Below are 16,378 nucleotides of genomic sequence, written 5' to 3'. Positions count from 1 at the left end.
ATAATACATTTTAGCAAATGTCAGATAGATTCTGTATCTGCTTCTGGCCCATGAGGAATTCAGGTAGTGGTGTGTGGATCTGAAGACTCCCCCCACTCCCCAGGCTTGCATGCATTCACTTATGTTCTAGCTAGTGTGTAGGCTGCTGGCTTCAGAATTAGTGTGAACAAGCTGTCTTATGCTACTTACCCCGAAATAGGGAATTTTACTTCCCTTCGAATGAAGTCTTTCCAGTCATACCTCTGAATTTGCAGCGTCTATCTGTCACACCAGTGTGAATCTCAAGTAGGTTCACAGAATTTTCTATCTAGCTCAGCTATTCTGAAGATCTCCATATGGTTTGTGTTTCCTGCCATTCGTTCCTTAGAAAACCAAGCAAGGGCAGGTTTAAGAAGTTCATAGACCTTCCATGCCCATTATTCCCACGGGAGTCCAGTCAGTTTTCCTAGGAAACCCTTTGGGAGGACTTTGGAATAAACATTGAGAGACTTTGGAGCATTCAGCTTTTAACAAGGGCCAATAAATGTCTCTGAATTTACTTAAGAAAGTGACGCTGAGCAGTGTGACAGACCTGCTTTTATAACCCAAGACACACCAGTCACTTTCTAAGAGTAAGCATAAGCATGGACTGGACAGCTAGACACTTTCCAGTGTGTCAGGATGGCTGATCTCTAGTTCTGGAGGTCCGAATGCATGGAGTCAGTTGCTGGAGGCCATCCCTGTGTAAAAAGCCTTGGTGTGGACAGATACAAGGACAGGAGTTCCTGTCTAATCCTCTCTCTGCCTCCTGGTCCTTTGTGTGGGCTTTCTGCCTGCATGGATTTGCTTTTGCTTCTGTCTGTGAGCAGTCTTCTTGATCTCAGTGCAGTGACTGTGTCCCTTGCCGTTCTTATCCGGAACCACTGGCGTGGTTTTGCGTTTTAGACACAGTACTTCTAAAACTGATTCATAGGAAGTTCTCTTTAATGCTTTTTGGGTTCCCTTTCTCAAGTTCCAACCTTCCTAAAGGAAAATGGAAATAGCACTCTGTGTCGGAAGAACTTGAAGCCCAGTGCGTTCACGCCCCGCTTCCTCTCCACTCTCACCCAAGCTGACCCCTGGCCTTGCACATCCTTCCACATCGTTCTTTCTCCTTCCTATCTTTGGTTTTTGTCTTGACTTCATCGTTTTTTTTTCCCCACACTCACTTACACATCTCATGCACAATGCGTGTGTATTGTAGATCAGCTTCTGAAGCTGTATTTTATTTCTACAGGGTGGTCTAAAGAGAAAGCATATTGGGCATGGCTATGCTGTCAATAATACATGCCTACTGGGACTTACCAAGTAGGGGTGGGTGTGAAAATATGGAAGAGGTTTCATTGCCCAGTGCATCTCAAGACGAGTATAAGTCAGCTCTGATTGGACATATCCAGTCCATAAGTTGTGTTGGTAATGCATGGGGAAAAAAATCTACAAAAGGCATTCGAGAGGGCCCAGAGTAATTTTGCTCTTGTGACTGTGTTGTACAGTCACATCTGAAGGCACAGGCACAGTTTCTTGCTGTGTTCCTAGATACTGAGTAGTGTTGGCAGCCTGTTCCAAGGCAGCTGCTCTTTGAGCATCTACAGGGGCAGAGCACAAAAATGCTCATGCCATGTCCCTCTCCTACTTCTGTCATAAAGGGTCATGGCCCTGCACTGTTTTTCCAGAGGGTAGCTCAAATTAGAGATCTATGGGATTTTGGTGAAAACTTCAATTTGTGGGTATCATTCTCAAAACACAGGTGAGTTGGGAAGCCCATCCTCCGCAGTCCTCCAGAGATACAGCGAGGATAGACCCAACGGGCCGAGTGGTAAGAGTCAAGTGGTACCTCTCTCCTCTTCCTGTTTTACCTTGCTCTGGTCCTTTGGTGGTGATGCTGATGGAGGAAAGGGATTCTGATTTAATCGATTCATTAGTGCTACCATTTTAATCAATTAATAGCAAGCAAAATGATTCTCTAATCAACCAGCTGTACAAGGGCCCAAGTTCATACTGAAAGTTGTCTGTTCATACCTGGAACTCTTGTAAATGGGGTAATAGCAGAAATCATCATGGTTCGTGTACCAGGTGATCAACTACAAGCAGCAACACCATTTTTGTCTGAATCCCAGTGGTTGAACACACACACACACACACACACACACACACACACACACACACACACATTATTTTAAATCACAGTAAATAGAATATATTGAAAAATTAGTTGATGATTCTTAGAAAATTCTATTTATATATTTTATGTAGGAATATTCCTGACATTAAAATAATTTCAGATGTGGTAGCAGTAACAAATGTTTTAGCTATTTTTCAACATAGCTTTTTTCATAATTCAAAAAATTTCATAGATTTTTTTTTTCTAGGACTTGTTTCCCCTTTAAATTACCCCGTTGTCAGTAGTTTGAGAAGCAGTCGCTTTTGCCCGAACGAAAGTGGCATGGCATAGGTGTACCTACGACCACTCAATTCCTCATTAAGGAAACCTCGATGGAAACTCGACAATTAGACACCTCTCTAAGTAATTAGGCACCTCGATAACTTATTGCTCAGCGTTCTCATTGCTCTTCTCCCACTGCGCATGTTTCTGTTTTGAAGCACTCTGCCTTTGTGTAGAATTAGTAGGTGAATAGCCATAGATGGCGTGAACTGCGAATGGAGGCAGGTATTCTCTTACTGCACGTGTGCAAGCAGAAGGGGGCCAACCACTCATTACTAGGGATTTCACAAGGGCAACGGCCAACGAAGCAATAGACCGACAACTCGGTTACTCTCCCGCATTGGGGTTCTGTGACGCTGCTCTTCTGTTTTCTACGTTACATGGCTTCATGGTTATATTTCACATGTCTGCTCCATCTTAGCACACGGGTTTCCAGCACCTCACATTCAGGACATGGTATGTGTTCCTGTGGTTGTGCCAGACTCTGAAAATGTCTTACCCCCAGGAGCCATACTGTGAGTGCTTGTCGATGAAGAGGATGGTACGAATTTCCTCTTAGGCTACAAGTATGGGAGAACCTGGGATGCCTATGTTTAAAAACTTTGGATGGTTGTTGTGGTGGCAGAGATGAATTAAGAGTTAAGAGCGCATGCTGTTCTTTTCTATTTTGCTTTTGTTGAAAACAGATCTTTTCCTACACAATATATTCTGATTATCATTTCCCTTCCTCAACTCCTCCCAGGTCCTCTCCACTTCCACATTCTTCCTGTCTCTCCTCAGAAAGCAAACAGGCATCTAAGGACCAATAATGAAATAAAATAAGATAAACCCCAAACAATTTGTAATAGGACAAAGAATAAAAAAAGAAAAAAGAGCCAAAAAAAGCACAAGGAGCACGTATAGATGTAGAGACATAATATGTTCTCACACAATGAATCCTATAAAAGCACAAAACCGGAAGCCATAATATATACACAGAGGACCTGTAAGGTTAAAAGAAAAATGCCCTGACACAACATTATGAGACAAAGATCCAAAGATGCCATTGAGTTCGTTTTGTGTTGGCATCCACGGCTGGGCATGGGGCCCGCCCTTAAGAGTGGTTTGTTTCCCCAGTGAGACTCTCTTGGAGAAAAGTAGTTTTTAATTCACAAGTGGTTATCAATTGGAGATAGCTTCTGGGTTGGGGTTAGGAGTGTGTGCCCACTTCTCTCAGCCCTGGGACCCCATCTGGTGCAGACCCTACCTCAGTCTCTGTGAGCTCATGTACGAGCACATACTGTTCCTCCAGAGGACCCCAGTTTGGATCCCAGGACCCACCCTGGGAAACTTATGACTGCCTGTAACCCCGGGTCCAGGGGACTCTAATAGCTGTGGCCTCTGAAAGCTCTTGTCCTCATGTCCACACACCCAGTCCTCTCTCACACACTTAAAAATAAATCATAAACAATAACAATAAAACCCACAATACCCCAAACCCCTAAGACATACTAATGACAAGATAATAGGTTTTTAACCAACCAATCAGTCAAGCAATCAAAAACTACTATGGAGCTGGAGAGAGGGCTCAGCAGTTAAAATCACTAGCTGCTTTTCTAGAGAGGATCAGAGTTCGAATCCTAGTACCAAGCTCACAACTGCCTGTAACTCCAGCTCCAAGGAATTCAATACCCTCAGTTGACCTCAGTGGGCACAAATGCATTTGTGGCATGCATTCATGCAGACACAAAACATAAAAGTCTTTTTTAAAAGTATTAGGATTTTGAAAGTTTATTCATTCCCCCATTTGCTTCTTAGTGCTAAAAGGCGAGGGACTACAGGACTCATGCAGATACAGCTTTTTAAAAACTCTCTCCTTTCTCTTTTTTTACCTCCACTTTGGTTTTTTTTATCGGATGCCTATCATCTGCCAGGTACTGTGCCAGGATTATTTTCAAAATGTTCATGAGCTACAATTATTAGATATATGCTCCCCGGCTGCCTTGTTTCCGAGGGAAAGTTATTGGCAGCCAGAGAAGTGGGGAATTTCTCAGTTATAGTCCTCTGGGATATTGGGACTAACGCTGGCAGAAAGCCTGGATCCCAGGCTGCTCAGTATCTATTACCCCTTCTGACGCAGAGAAACCGGTGTGTGGTGTAACCTGAGACTGCACTGTGCATAAAGTCTCTTTGGGTAATGTAGTGGTGGTGGCCATCATGGCATACACTGTAAAACATTTAGCCATAGTCAATACTGATTAGATTTCCCCTTGCTAAGTGATGTCTGCCCAGGAGGTTTGTTTCTAAACTTGAGTATGGGAACGTGAGAGCAAAGGCCAGCAGTTGCTGCTCTTGTTCCACCTCTCTGCTTGTGTTAGTTCTGCAGGCTGCGACACCACTGGATTTCCTTTCCTTGGTCTCAGGGCTTTTGAACGTTGCAGGAAATGCTGGATAATTTTCCTTGGGAGAATCTGGGTTGTAGGATTATTCCCAGTCTTCAGGGCAGCCACCAGCTGCTGTTAGCCACACACAGATGTCCCATTCTCCAGCAGTGTGCTATGACCTGTCCTTTGGTTCCCTTTCCTGGAGGCACAACAGAAAGGAGTCAGGACTTCTGATGGATCGCGTTCTCCGACAGTGTGCTACGACCTCACAGTCTCAGAGGAGTTTCAGGAGCTAGTCTAAACCTCACAACCTTTGAAGGCTTGTGGGAAAGCGTTTCCCATAGATTGTTTAATTGTGGCTGTTTTACCCACAGTAAGGAGATTCGGAAGAGCTTCTAAGTGTTTTGTGTCATGTGGTAGACCATGCAGGTTTTTGGGAACAGACTGACCCAGTGTGTAATTTTTGTTCTGATATTTACCATTTAACTTCTTTACTTTGTACCCTGATATTAAGTAGTATATACCTGTCATGAAAATTAAATAACCAAGATTTGGCAAATATTTATAACATGCCTGTCTGCTAGCTGTCCTTCTTTAGTATACTTGGTGAGTGTGGATTTTCTACAATAAATAAGGACTATGTTAATGGCAACTCAGTTTGGCACAATAGTGGCTTTATTTTTCCTTTGCCACAGACAGGGAATTAGGATTTAAAATTTCAACCTCATGCAATATCCTTTCTTTGGAAAATTCCCCACCTGTGTTCCCTAGGTCCTGTCTATCATAATGTTTTGTTTCCTGCCCTGGGAGAAAGGTGTGGTCCATACATTGTCAACCCAGTTTTCTTAAGATTCCATAGAGAGCCATTTTAAAACAAACTCTCAAAGATAATAGAAGAGCCCGGGAGAAGAAAGGCCACGTATGAGACCTTCTCCACTCCCTCCATAAAGCAGTATATACTTGCCCATTCTTTGTTGAACTTAGTTCACTAAACTTTTATCACCCGCAGCCACAGACTTTGGATGTATTCTAGTGGACTTTCCATGTGTATAGTAGGTATGACTCCCTAGTTCTGCCAAGTTGACTTGAAATATAGCTGTGATTATACAATTAACACATTCTCTTTGTTGCCAAGAAGTTATATTTACCAAGTTTATTATGTGCCAACCTCCAGTGTGTATTCTGGTAGAAAGATCATTAACCCCAGTAAAAAGCGACAACTCCCTGATCACTACCCCTCCCCCTCCCCGCCCCCAGACAGGGTTTCTCTGTGTAGCCCTGTCTGTCCTGGAACTTACTCTGTAGACCAGGCTGGCCTCAAGCTGACAAAGAGTCCACCTGCCTCTGCCTCTGGAGTGCTGGGATTAAAGGCAGGCACCACCACTGCCTGGCCATTCCCTGTCTTCTTATAAACATCAATTCTGCATTTGGCTGCAGTGAGATCTGGCCTTTTGTGAGAGGTGCTCAGCAGAACATGTCCTGTTTCAGCTCACATGGCTGAGCATTCCCCGTCTGGAAAGCTCTGACCAGGTGTTCAGAGGACCCGGGGATGAGTGATGCAAAGTTATTATTGTTGGAGGTTTCTTTTTAAATTTACATGACTTTTTAAAGCCGAAAGCTGATTTATTTTATTTTATTGTCCTCTCAGTAGTACAAGTCTTTTCTGTCTAGCAGGTGATGCCACGCCCTTCCTAGGCCAGGAAGGTTGCAGAACCAAGTCAGCCAAGGCCAGGTAGGGCAGGTTAATTGCCACAGAGACTGGCAGTTGCTTTAAGCCGTTCTTATAGGTGGCTTTTTACAACCTGACATGAACAAACACAGCTTCTACAAAACACATTTTAGGAAATTAATTGCCCCATGACGAACATTCATAATGTCAGAGTTAGAAGTTAACAGACCTTGGAACTATTAAAATAAATCTTTCAGTTGGGAAACAGTCAGAGACAAAACCTGAAAAAAGGAGTAAGTGTAACTTGCATTTAAATGCTGTAGTAACTGGGGTGCAAATGCTAGTTTCATTATAAGTCAAAATATATTTGAAACATTTTTTTTGTTTTCGTGTAGTGTTTCTCAACTTATTAATTTAGCTAAGGATGTTTATAAACATATGATACATGTATGAAAAACCAGGGAAGAAGTAATATGTGAACAGGATGCTTGGGATAGAGGGAAGTAAGGATTTTTTATCACCCAGACATTAAATGACGGCTTTCACCGCTGATGCTGCTGGAGAAGGAAGAAGGACCCTGTGAAATATAATGGTCCACACTTGCTTTCCTGCCCCATAGCTCCACCTCCATGTGACTTTGTGGTCAGAGAGCTATCGTTGGCATTTGCCATGTGAATGACATCAAGCTCTAGTTGTATGTCTAACATATGTCAGTTAGAGCAGAAATAAAAAACTCACACTTTCTAAGCATTTTAAATGCATTTAAAGCATTTTAATTTAGAGTAAAAGTTAGCTATAAAGTCAGCATTTTCAGAACTTTGAATGCTATAATTTATGGTTGCATATAAACCGGCAAATGGATGGTTTGTTAACCTAATGCTTTATGTCTAACTTTATTGTATCAAGCCTTCCTTAAAGTCCTGTCAAACTGGAATCCGTCCTAAGGGAGACCAGGATGGGGAGGAGGCTGCAAACAGACCCCAGGAGGCTAGCCGATTCCAACTCCAGAATGGAATGAGAGAAGGCAGGATTATCTGTTTTAGAGTGTGTGAAAGTTGGAAATGCAGAAAGGTCCTTTATGGTTCTTTTGAGACAGACTTAGGAACGGTGGATGTTTTAGTAAGCCCATAGACTTATGGTCTTAGACAGCAGGTGGTTGGCTGCTGAGATGGCTCAGTCAGTACCCATGCTTACTGCGAGTCTAATCATTTCATTTTATCCTACATGGTAGAAGGTGAGACCTAATTCCTACAGATTATCCTCTGACTTCCACATATGTGCTGTGGTATGTACATACACACACACACACACACATACACATGTCCACACACACACGTACACATAAACACACAAATAAATGAAACAAAGCCAAATGGTAATGGCAAATTAAGTCCAGAAACATTCTAGTTATGTTTACAGTAAGTTTTATATTAAACAATAAAAATATGTAAATGGTTGTTAATAGAGACATCCAAGTAGAGTTTGTATTAATAACTTACAATATATTTGTGGTAGAAGGTTTTAAAGGCAGAATTTCTAAACTGTTTTGTCACCAAATGTTAAGTAGAGGACCAGAATTTTTATGACTGTATGTACTTTTAAATTAGTTTCCAGTGACTATTGAGTGGCGTTCCAATTAATGTCTTTGAGATCAGCAAGCTCGCTTTAAAATAGAGGCTAATAACAGTTTGGCAATCATGTAGGCACTTCATTATCTAATCTGTGTTGTGTTATAAATGTGGGTTATGAACTCACTGATTATAAGCAAGTCCTGGTGCTAGCAAGCTTGTGTGTGTTGCCTGCTGTGTGATTGTCTTTATAATGAAGTTGTTTTGAAATGTTAGATTTATTCTGAGATACTTTTTAAATTGGCATATTAAATCCAAGCTAAGAATTCACTGAGTGGTAATATATATTCACTATTGTATATAATAGTCTACTTAACTTCTAATGTAAAGTTAGACCTTTTTTTTTCACAGAACCTAAAATGTGTACAACTGCATGAAGTTTGATGTTAAAAGACTATAATAGATTAATTTATGAGGAAGTTTATTCATGAAATATCCAGTTGTAGCTGCTTTAGCTTTGCAGCTGTCTTTATCTTTGTACCCTTTGTTTCTGTACATGTTTGAATCATCTATGGATGCAAAATTGAGTGAGGGGAAATTAAAGAGAATTTCAGATATTAGTTATGGCACAGCTAAGAAAACAGGGGCTATACCAGGTATTTTAATAGAGAGAATTAAAACTAGTTGAATGGATTTTGGAGTAATGAGTGTAAAGTCCAGACTGACTTAAACATATAGTAATTCTCGGGCTTGGGCTTGTGGAAAGGAGGGTCCTGCATAGCTGAGAGCTTTTAGGAGGGGTTGTTGTCCCTAGGAAGGGGCCTCTGGGACTTGAAAGAGGGGCCACTAAAGTTGGGGTTTTGGCCCATGCGAATAAGACATCAGTCAGCTTTACTGGCACCTTAAAGGGAATCATAGAGGCCACCTTCAGGAGTAAAGAGAAGAAATGAAGACCAGAACCAGGTGCTTCTGGAACCTGTTGCCACCTCTGGAGGGGAGCAGTGAGGAACAGTGGCAGGTGGTTGGAGCAGCAGGGACAGGGCAGTGAGCAAATGGCAAAGGGATAGTTCTGCCTCCTTAGTGCAGTTTCCATTTAACCTCCAGCCATCCTCCTGGAGAACCTCGCAAATACATCTGGCCAAGGGATGACTTTGGCAGTCTCAGGCCTTGTGTCTTCAGTCTCGGAGAGGAGGGTGGGGTTGAAGCTCAGGGACCAATAGTTGTTGGCTGTGTTTTAATAATGTCTATATTTTCCATTGTTCCAAGATAAACTTTTAGTTTGTGCCAATTTGTAGTATTTATTTATTTATTTTATTTTATTTTTTTTTTGAGACAGGGTTTCTCTGTAACTTTAGAACCTGTCCTGGAACTAGCTCTTGTAGACCAGGCTGGTCTTGAACTCACAGAGATCTGCCTGCCTCTGCCTCCCAAGTGCTAGGATTAAAGGTGTGCACTATCACCACCCAGCTATGTAGTTCGTATTTCTTGGTGACAAAAGTATCAACCATATTTAACAAGGATGTAGCTTTTTATTTTATTTTATTTTATTTTTAGTTGTTGCAAAAAAAACCTTTCCCATTTCCCTCCCCCTCCTCACACACATCACCCCCTCCCCCCACTCCCCTCCCCCTCTCCCCCTCCCCCCACTCCATTCCCCCTGCCTCTCGAGAATGAAGAACAGTCCAGATTCCCTTCCCTGCAGGAAGTCCAAGATCCTCCCACTTCTATCCAGGACCAGGAAGGTGAGCATCCAAACAGGCAAGGCTCCCACAAAGCCAGTTTATGTATTAGGATCGAAACCTAGTGCCATTGTCCTTGGGTTCTCATCAGCCTTCATTGTCCGCCACGTTCAGAAAATCCGGGTTCGTCCCATGCTTATTCAGTCCCAGTCCCACTGGCCTTGGTGAGCTCCCAATAGATCAGTAAGGATGTAGCTTTTTTAAAAACTATCACATTTATAATTTAGACCAAAAAGTTAACCCTATAAAATGTCTATTTCAAAATAGACATCATATATGATAATTCAAATTAGTTAATATTTTTAAGGAAAATCCTTACATAAAATTAACAAACTAAAGATGGCCAGATTATCGTTTACTTTCTAGTTGGGATACTGAATTCTTGGTTTAATTATGGCATCCACGTACATGTGTATGGATGTTGCTCATGTTCACCCCGTTACTCTCTCTTGCCCATTCCTCCCTCCTTGGTCATCTCATCTGGTCATTTTTCTTCCACTGTGTATTTCTCCTGTGTTCATGAAAGAGAACAAATTGTTTTAAAACTATTTTTTCATCAGTTTTTTAATATTATTTTTAAATGCCTTATTTAGTTAGATACATGTTCTGCATTGTCGTTTATGCTGTTTGTAGGGGATAGTGGCTGTCCTTCATTCTGTGTTGAGGGTACTCACTGCCAGTCCCTGTGTGGGGACAGCCCAGTGACTACGTGGGGAGTTAGGCCTGCAGCCAGTGCAGATCAGCACTGGCAGTAAAAGATGTTTTTGCTCATCATTAGAGTTAAAAGGAACCAAAGGCCCACGTCAGGGCCTAAGGCAGCAGAAAGTCTGAGGAATTCTGAGAAGTATCTGGGGATTGATCACAGTAAAAATAGAAAGGACAATAAAATGTATTGAGGCAGTGACAGGAATCAATATATCAAGACAGAGTCTTAATGAAAAGGGAGGATCTAGGAGAGGATTCATGGGCTCCTGAGTGCAAACAAGACAGCCTGCTTGCACACTCTCAGCCTCCACCTCTCCGTCTCTTATCATGCACACACTCGTGTCCATGTGTGTGCACACTGTGTGTGTGTTTTGGGGGGGGGGGGAGGCTTTTATTTGTTTGTTTAGAGACAGAATTCCTGGCCTGGCTCTTCCTCAGTTTGGCTAGGCTGTCAGTCCAGCCAGCCCCAAGGATCCTGCCTGTCTGTTTCTGCCTCCCCAATGCTGAGATCATGAAAATGTGTCACTGCCTTGGTATTTTTGTGTGGCTTCTGGGGGTTGAACTCAGCTCCTTGTGCTTGCCTGGCAACCACTTACAGTACAATGGGCTCCTCCCCAGCCCTCTTTTCAGCTTTTGTGATCCAGCTTCTCAGCTTCTGCTGAGTGGTGCGGGGAGTGGCTTCGAACAGCTTCTGTTGTACTGGCCTCAGTTGTGGAGGTAGGACTTCCTTCAGCTCCGGGAAACAATGAGTTTCTCTCCTTCCCACATGTGAAATCAGAAACTGCACTGAATAGCCTGTATGCCACTGCTCCCTCACTTTGTACAGGGCTCCCGGAGAGCTATTGAGCTGGGCTGCCAGGGTCCACAGGGTAACCTAGGTGAAGTTTAAACAGCTCTGCAGGAGCCTCAGGGGAAGTGGGGGAAGCTGGGACACCTAGGGAAAAGTGAGTGAGTGGTCCGTTTATCTTGTTTGCTTGGGGAAAAGGTGGAAGGAAGATATGGAAGGGGAGGAGGGTGTGGGATAGATGCAGCTCCAAGGTTTGTGTAGCAATAAGCAGGCTGGTCCAGAGAGATCTTTGGGCTCCTCACATGGGGAATCACCATGCAGCTGCTTTCCCCTCAAGTTGAGGACATTGGGAGTCCAGTAGCTCTATGATCCACCCCTCTGTGACCTGGGGTCTTTACTTGCTTATTAAAATTGCTTTTTAGCCAGGCGATGGTGGCGCACGCCTTTAATCCCAGCACTCGGGAGGCAGAGGCAGGCGGATCTCTGTGAGTTTGAGACCAGCCTGGTCTACAGAGCTAGTTCCAGGACAGGCTCCAAAGCCACAGAGAAACCCTGTCTCGAAAAACCAAAAAAATAAATAAAATTGGTCCTGTTTTATTTTTCTCCTAGCTTAACTCTGCTGCTATGTTTTTAAGCTAATAACTGTATCAGCCCTTTTGGGACTTTAGCAAAAAGGAATGAATGACTGGAAGGAAGCCCTGTGATAGAAGGTTTGTCATGATTACCAGGAAGATGAGAGCAGCGAAGTTGAGATGTGAATGGCTGTGACATCTATCACAGATGTGTGACACACGTTCTGTAGTAGGTGTGTTCTTGGAGGGGTTGCATACAAATGGAACTTGAGTTTTACAATGCTACACATTTCAAATGAGTGTATCTAGAAACCCAAGACCATCTGTATCATGCTATTTCTGGTGTAGTCTGTTTATATATCTGCTGGACATCTTTTGCAAGACTAATTAACATACAGTAGTTTTTCTCTATATCAAAATGGTACATTATGTGATTGTAAAAGAGTGTAGTTTACGCTGTACAGAACAATATATGACCTTGCTAGAAGGCATCTCCACATCCTACTACACCACCTGCACATGCAATATAAACTCCTTGTTTGCAGTCATGTCCACACTATTTCAAGAAACCGTAGTGGTGCTGGAGAGATGCTCAGGATGCTGGGTAGGAGGGAGTACTGCTCTTGTGCAGGACCCAGGTTCGGCTCCTAGTACTCAGACTAGAGAGGTTACAGTCAGCTTCTGTGGATCCGACACTATTTTCTAGGCACTATAGGCACCTGCACGCACACACGCATGTACCTACAGTCGGGAGACTGCTTGTTCTTTCCCGGCTGCCCAGACCCAAAATCATTGTACAGAAACTATATTAATTATATCACTTGGCCATAGCTTAGGCTTCTTATTAAGTAATTCTTACATCTTAAATTAACCCATTTCTATTAATCAGTGTATCGCCATGTAGCTGTGGCCTACCAGTAAAGTTCTGTCCGGCATCTGTCTGTCTCCTTTTGGTGGCTACATGTGTCTCTCTTGACTCTGCCTTTTTTCCTCCCAGCAATCAGTTTAGTTTTCCCACCTAGCTCTATTCTTCCCTGCCACAAGCCAAAGCAGCTTCTTTATTAACCAATGATAATAAAACATATTCACAGCATACAGAGAGGAATCCCTCATCACATAGCCTGCCCCTTCACAAGTATTTACAATTAGAATGGAATGTCTTTAAAAAGAAAGGAAAAATGAAAGTGCTTACTTTTAAGTCATCTGCTTCGGTCAGAGCTTTGTATTGTCTTATTTTTTACAACAGCCGCGGACTGTAGAATTGCTGTTATCTGTATTTTATAAATAAAAATAGTAAGACACAGGAAGGCTGATTTCTACAGGGACACAGGTATGACATTCTGACTTTATAACTTGAGAAGAGGCAGTAAAATATTTTATGATTGTAAGTCTCATTGTAAAGAGAGATTAGCATTGTGGTACAGTGTCAAAAGTATGATGTGTTAGGGCCACACTGATTGCACATTTGAGTTACAGTTTTGGCAGGCTTTAGCCAAGTGGACCTAGTCAAGCCCCCTGGTTTCCATATCCTCAATTTGACATATGTAGACATTGAATTGAGCTTTGGATTAACATGTGTGGGAGAAGGTCTGCATTACAGGGGCTTAATGTGAGGCAGGTTTATTATTATTAAGAGATTCCTAAACATAGTTACCAGGAGCAGGTAGTTGGAAAACTGCAGAAGTGGGGACTCAGTGTGTAGGACAGTAGGCTCTACAGCATGTGGTGATGGACTTGACTCTTCACACTTAGCACTTCAAGGAAGGCTCCAAACCAGCAGTTCTCAACCTGTGGGTCGCCACCCGCATTGGGATTACATATCAGATATCCTGCATATAAGATATTTATATTACAATTCAAAACAGTAACCAAAGTACAGTTATGAAGTAGCAATGAAATAACTTTAGGTTGGGGGTCACCAAAACATGAAGAATTGTATTAAAGGGCTGCAGCATTAGGATGGGTGAGAGCCACTGCTAAGCAGCTGCAGGGAGGCCTGATTCTGACCCTTCAAGAAGGGGGAGCAAAAGGATTAATTCAGGTCATCTGTTGTCTCCTTCTACCCATGTTTCCCACACCCCTTTCTCTGTGGGAACCAAGCTCATGGTCTGCAGAGGAAGCCTAGCATAGCGGTGACTGTCCCTTGTCCACCTGGTGCCACCTGTGCCTGTCTCTTTCAGTCATTGGCTGGTGGCAGTTCTTCTGTACACGGAGCTTGAGTACTGCTGATGGACCGTGTGCATGTCCATTTACACACCACCTGTGCAGTGTTCAGCAAACATACATACTAGCTTAGTTTTCTGTGGAAGGTTTCTGATAGAAGTTTCTGGTAAACTGGTACTCATAGACACTGAGAAAAGAAAACTTCACCCTACATTACTTTCTTCAACTGTTATTTTCCCTGAATGTTAAACACATAGAGAGGTCACTAGGCTTCAGTTTTTCTAGGAAGGTGGTGCTATGTTTCCTTATTCATTTTTACTGTATATGCTCAGAAAAGGTGGCTAAGGATGGCGCTTGTCTTGACTTTGTTTTGCTGATTGGTCACCTTATCTTTCATGCTAACTATCTCACTCATTGTAATTGCTTTGTAGATGTGGACTTTGTCCACAGTTAGCCAGGGTTCACAAGCAAGTGTGCTGACCAAACGCGTTTGTTTACCCTGGTTCTCATGCTCAGATTTTAAAAGGGGGTTACTAGCCATCAAAGCAAAACAGGGGCATGTGACCTATTTTATGTGTTTATACCCGAGAAACTAGAAAAGTTTGCAGTCAGAATCCCATTCTTCTCACCCACCAGACATTTAGTTTAGGGTTAGGTGGTTGAGTTAAAGACAGATAAAGTGGAATAACTTAAAATATTTCATTTTTTGTTTAAATATGTATTTTCAGGTTCGGGGTGTAGATCAGTTGGTAGAATGCTTGCCTAGAATACATGAAACTCTGGAGTTGATACCCAGTGTTGTATAAGCTGAATGTGATTGGCACATGCATGCTGTCCCAGTACTCCTGAGGTAAGGTATGAAAGATCAATTCAAGGTTTTCTGCAGATACATAAGGAGTTTGAAGTAAACTAATATGCTAGAGACTTTTTAAAAAACAGAAACAAACCCGTATGTGCGCACACGCACATAATCATACACCTGTAACATGTGGGCCTGCTTTTCGCCCTGGCCACCCTGCTAGCTAGCCCCGAAATAATCACACAGAAACTGTATTAATTAAAACACTGCCTGGCCTATTGCTCAGGCTTCTTATTAACTCTTGTAACGTATATTAACCCATTATTCTTATCTATGTTAGCCACATGGGGCAGGTCACATCCTGCTTCTTCAGTGCCTGTGAAAGACCCTCCAAGAGTGTCTTTCCTCTGGGGAGACCCTTCCCAAGGAACAGCGAGACCACTTGTACGGATGCAAATAGCAAGAGGTTTATTCAGATACACAGGTACCTGGGGCGACAAAGTCTCTCGGAGGACTTGTGCGCCTCCAGGTCGGGGTAATGGGTTTATATATGTTTTGGGGAGCAAAAAGCGCCGTACAGAAGCGAGAAGCGTAGTTACAGGGTTTTTATTGGTTAGTTTGAATGTGGCCGAGTTCAGGTCGGGACAAGGTCCCTAGTTTCCGAGAATTTAGATATGGGCTGCCTTGGCTCTTATCTAGGGCAGACAGGGTGTCTTCTCGGTGTTCCTCCCCGCCTGGGACAGACGAAGCCCAGCCACATTCTCGGTATTCCTCGTTCCTCCCCCGGCCCAGCCACAGGTGTCTCTATCTCGTTTTGGCAGCTTCTAAACTGCCCTTTGTTCAAACCCTGAATATTCAGTACAAGCCTTGTAAAATGGCGTTACCGGTGCTAAGTTTAACAAGCTGGGCAGGGGGTCTTTCATCTGGTGCTAAGCTGCTTAGCAAGCTGGACTGGGAGTCTTTCACCTGGACAGGACTGGGGAAAAAGCTTCCTCCTTCCCAGAATTCTCCTGTTCTTATTGCCCCGCCTATACTTCCTGCCTGACTACTGGACAATCGGCGTTTATTTAAAACATAATTGACAGAATACAGAATTGTCCCACACCACACGTAATACACATGTGAAATATTCATGATGTTCTCAGCTACTTTGTAGTTATCCTGATAGTTTAGTTCTCTCCTAACAAGGTGACTACTTATTTACAACAAAATTAAGACAAATGAAGAGAAATCACTTAGTCAATAGCAAATGTAGTATTTTTTTTTTTTAAGTAAGAGGACTATGTGAACCAAACCAGACTTACACACATTGCAGTGTTCTGAGAATTGATGTTATACCTTAGTAGCTGGTGCAAGTCACCATTCCTTGCAGAAAAGCCTTACAAATTTGTGTATATTTTAGAATATGAAAGTTTAGTTTGGTCCTGTAAGGGAATGTTCGCTGACACCCTCCTCAGCATGGCCGCTCTCCTTCTCACTTCATCTGCCACCGGGCACTAGAGCAAGATGCCATTAGCCACACAGGCCACACTCGTGGAGTGCCAGGCCCTGT

At 42.9% G+C, this 16,378-nt stretch overlaps 1 protein-coding gene across 5 annotated transcripts in view; it reads left to right on the top strand.

The window, feature by feature from the left end:
* The window catches only part of Akap7 (A-kinase anchoring protein 7), a 126,853-nt gene that overhangs the window by 94,744 nt on the left and 15,731 nt on the right, over positions 1 to 16,378 (top strand). The window contains exon 2 of one of the 5 annotated variants that reach the window (XM_041654204.1): positions 1,766 to 1,834. The exons of the other annotated variants lie outside the window; for them this stretch is intronic. Coding sequence (XP_041510138.1) covers positions 1,766 to 1,834 — 69 coding nt within the window. The remainder of the gene's footprint in view (positions 1 to 1,765; positions 1,835 to 16,378) is intronic. 5 annotated transcript variants of the gene reach the window in all.

This window comes from Microtus oregoni, unplaced genomic scaffold (assembly GCF_018167655.1).
Source record: "Microtus oregoni isolate MIOR12 unplaced genomic scaffold, Mior012 000006F_ref0000085, whole genome shotgun sequence".
NCBI lineage: Eukaryota > Metazoa > Chordata > Mammalia > Rodentia > Cricetidae > Microtus > Microtus oregoni.
Note: the sequence above shows the minus strand (reverse complement) of the source record. Positions and strands in the feature narration are given on the sequence as shown.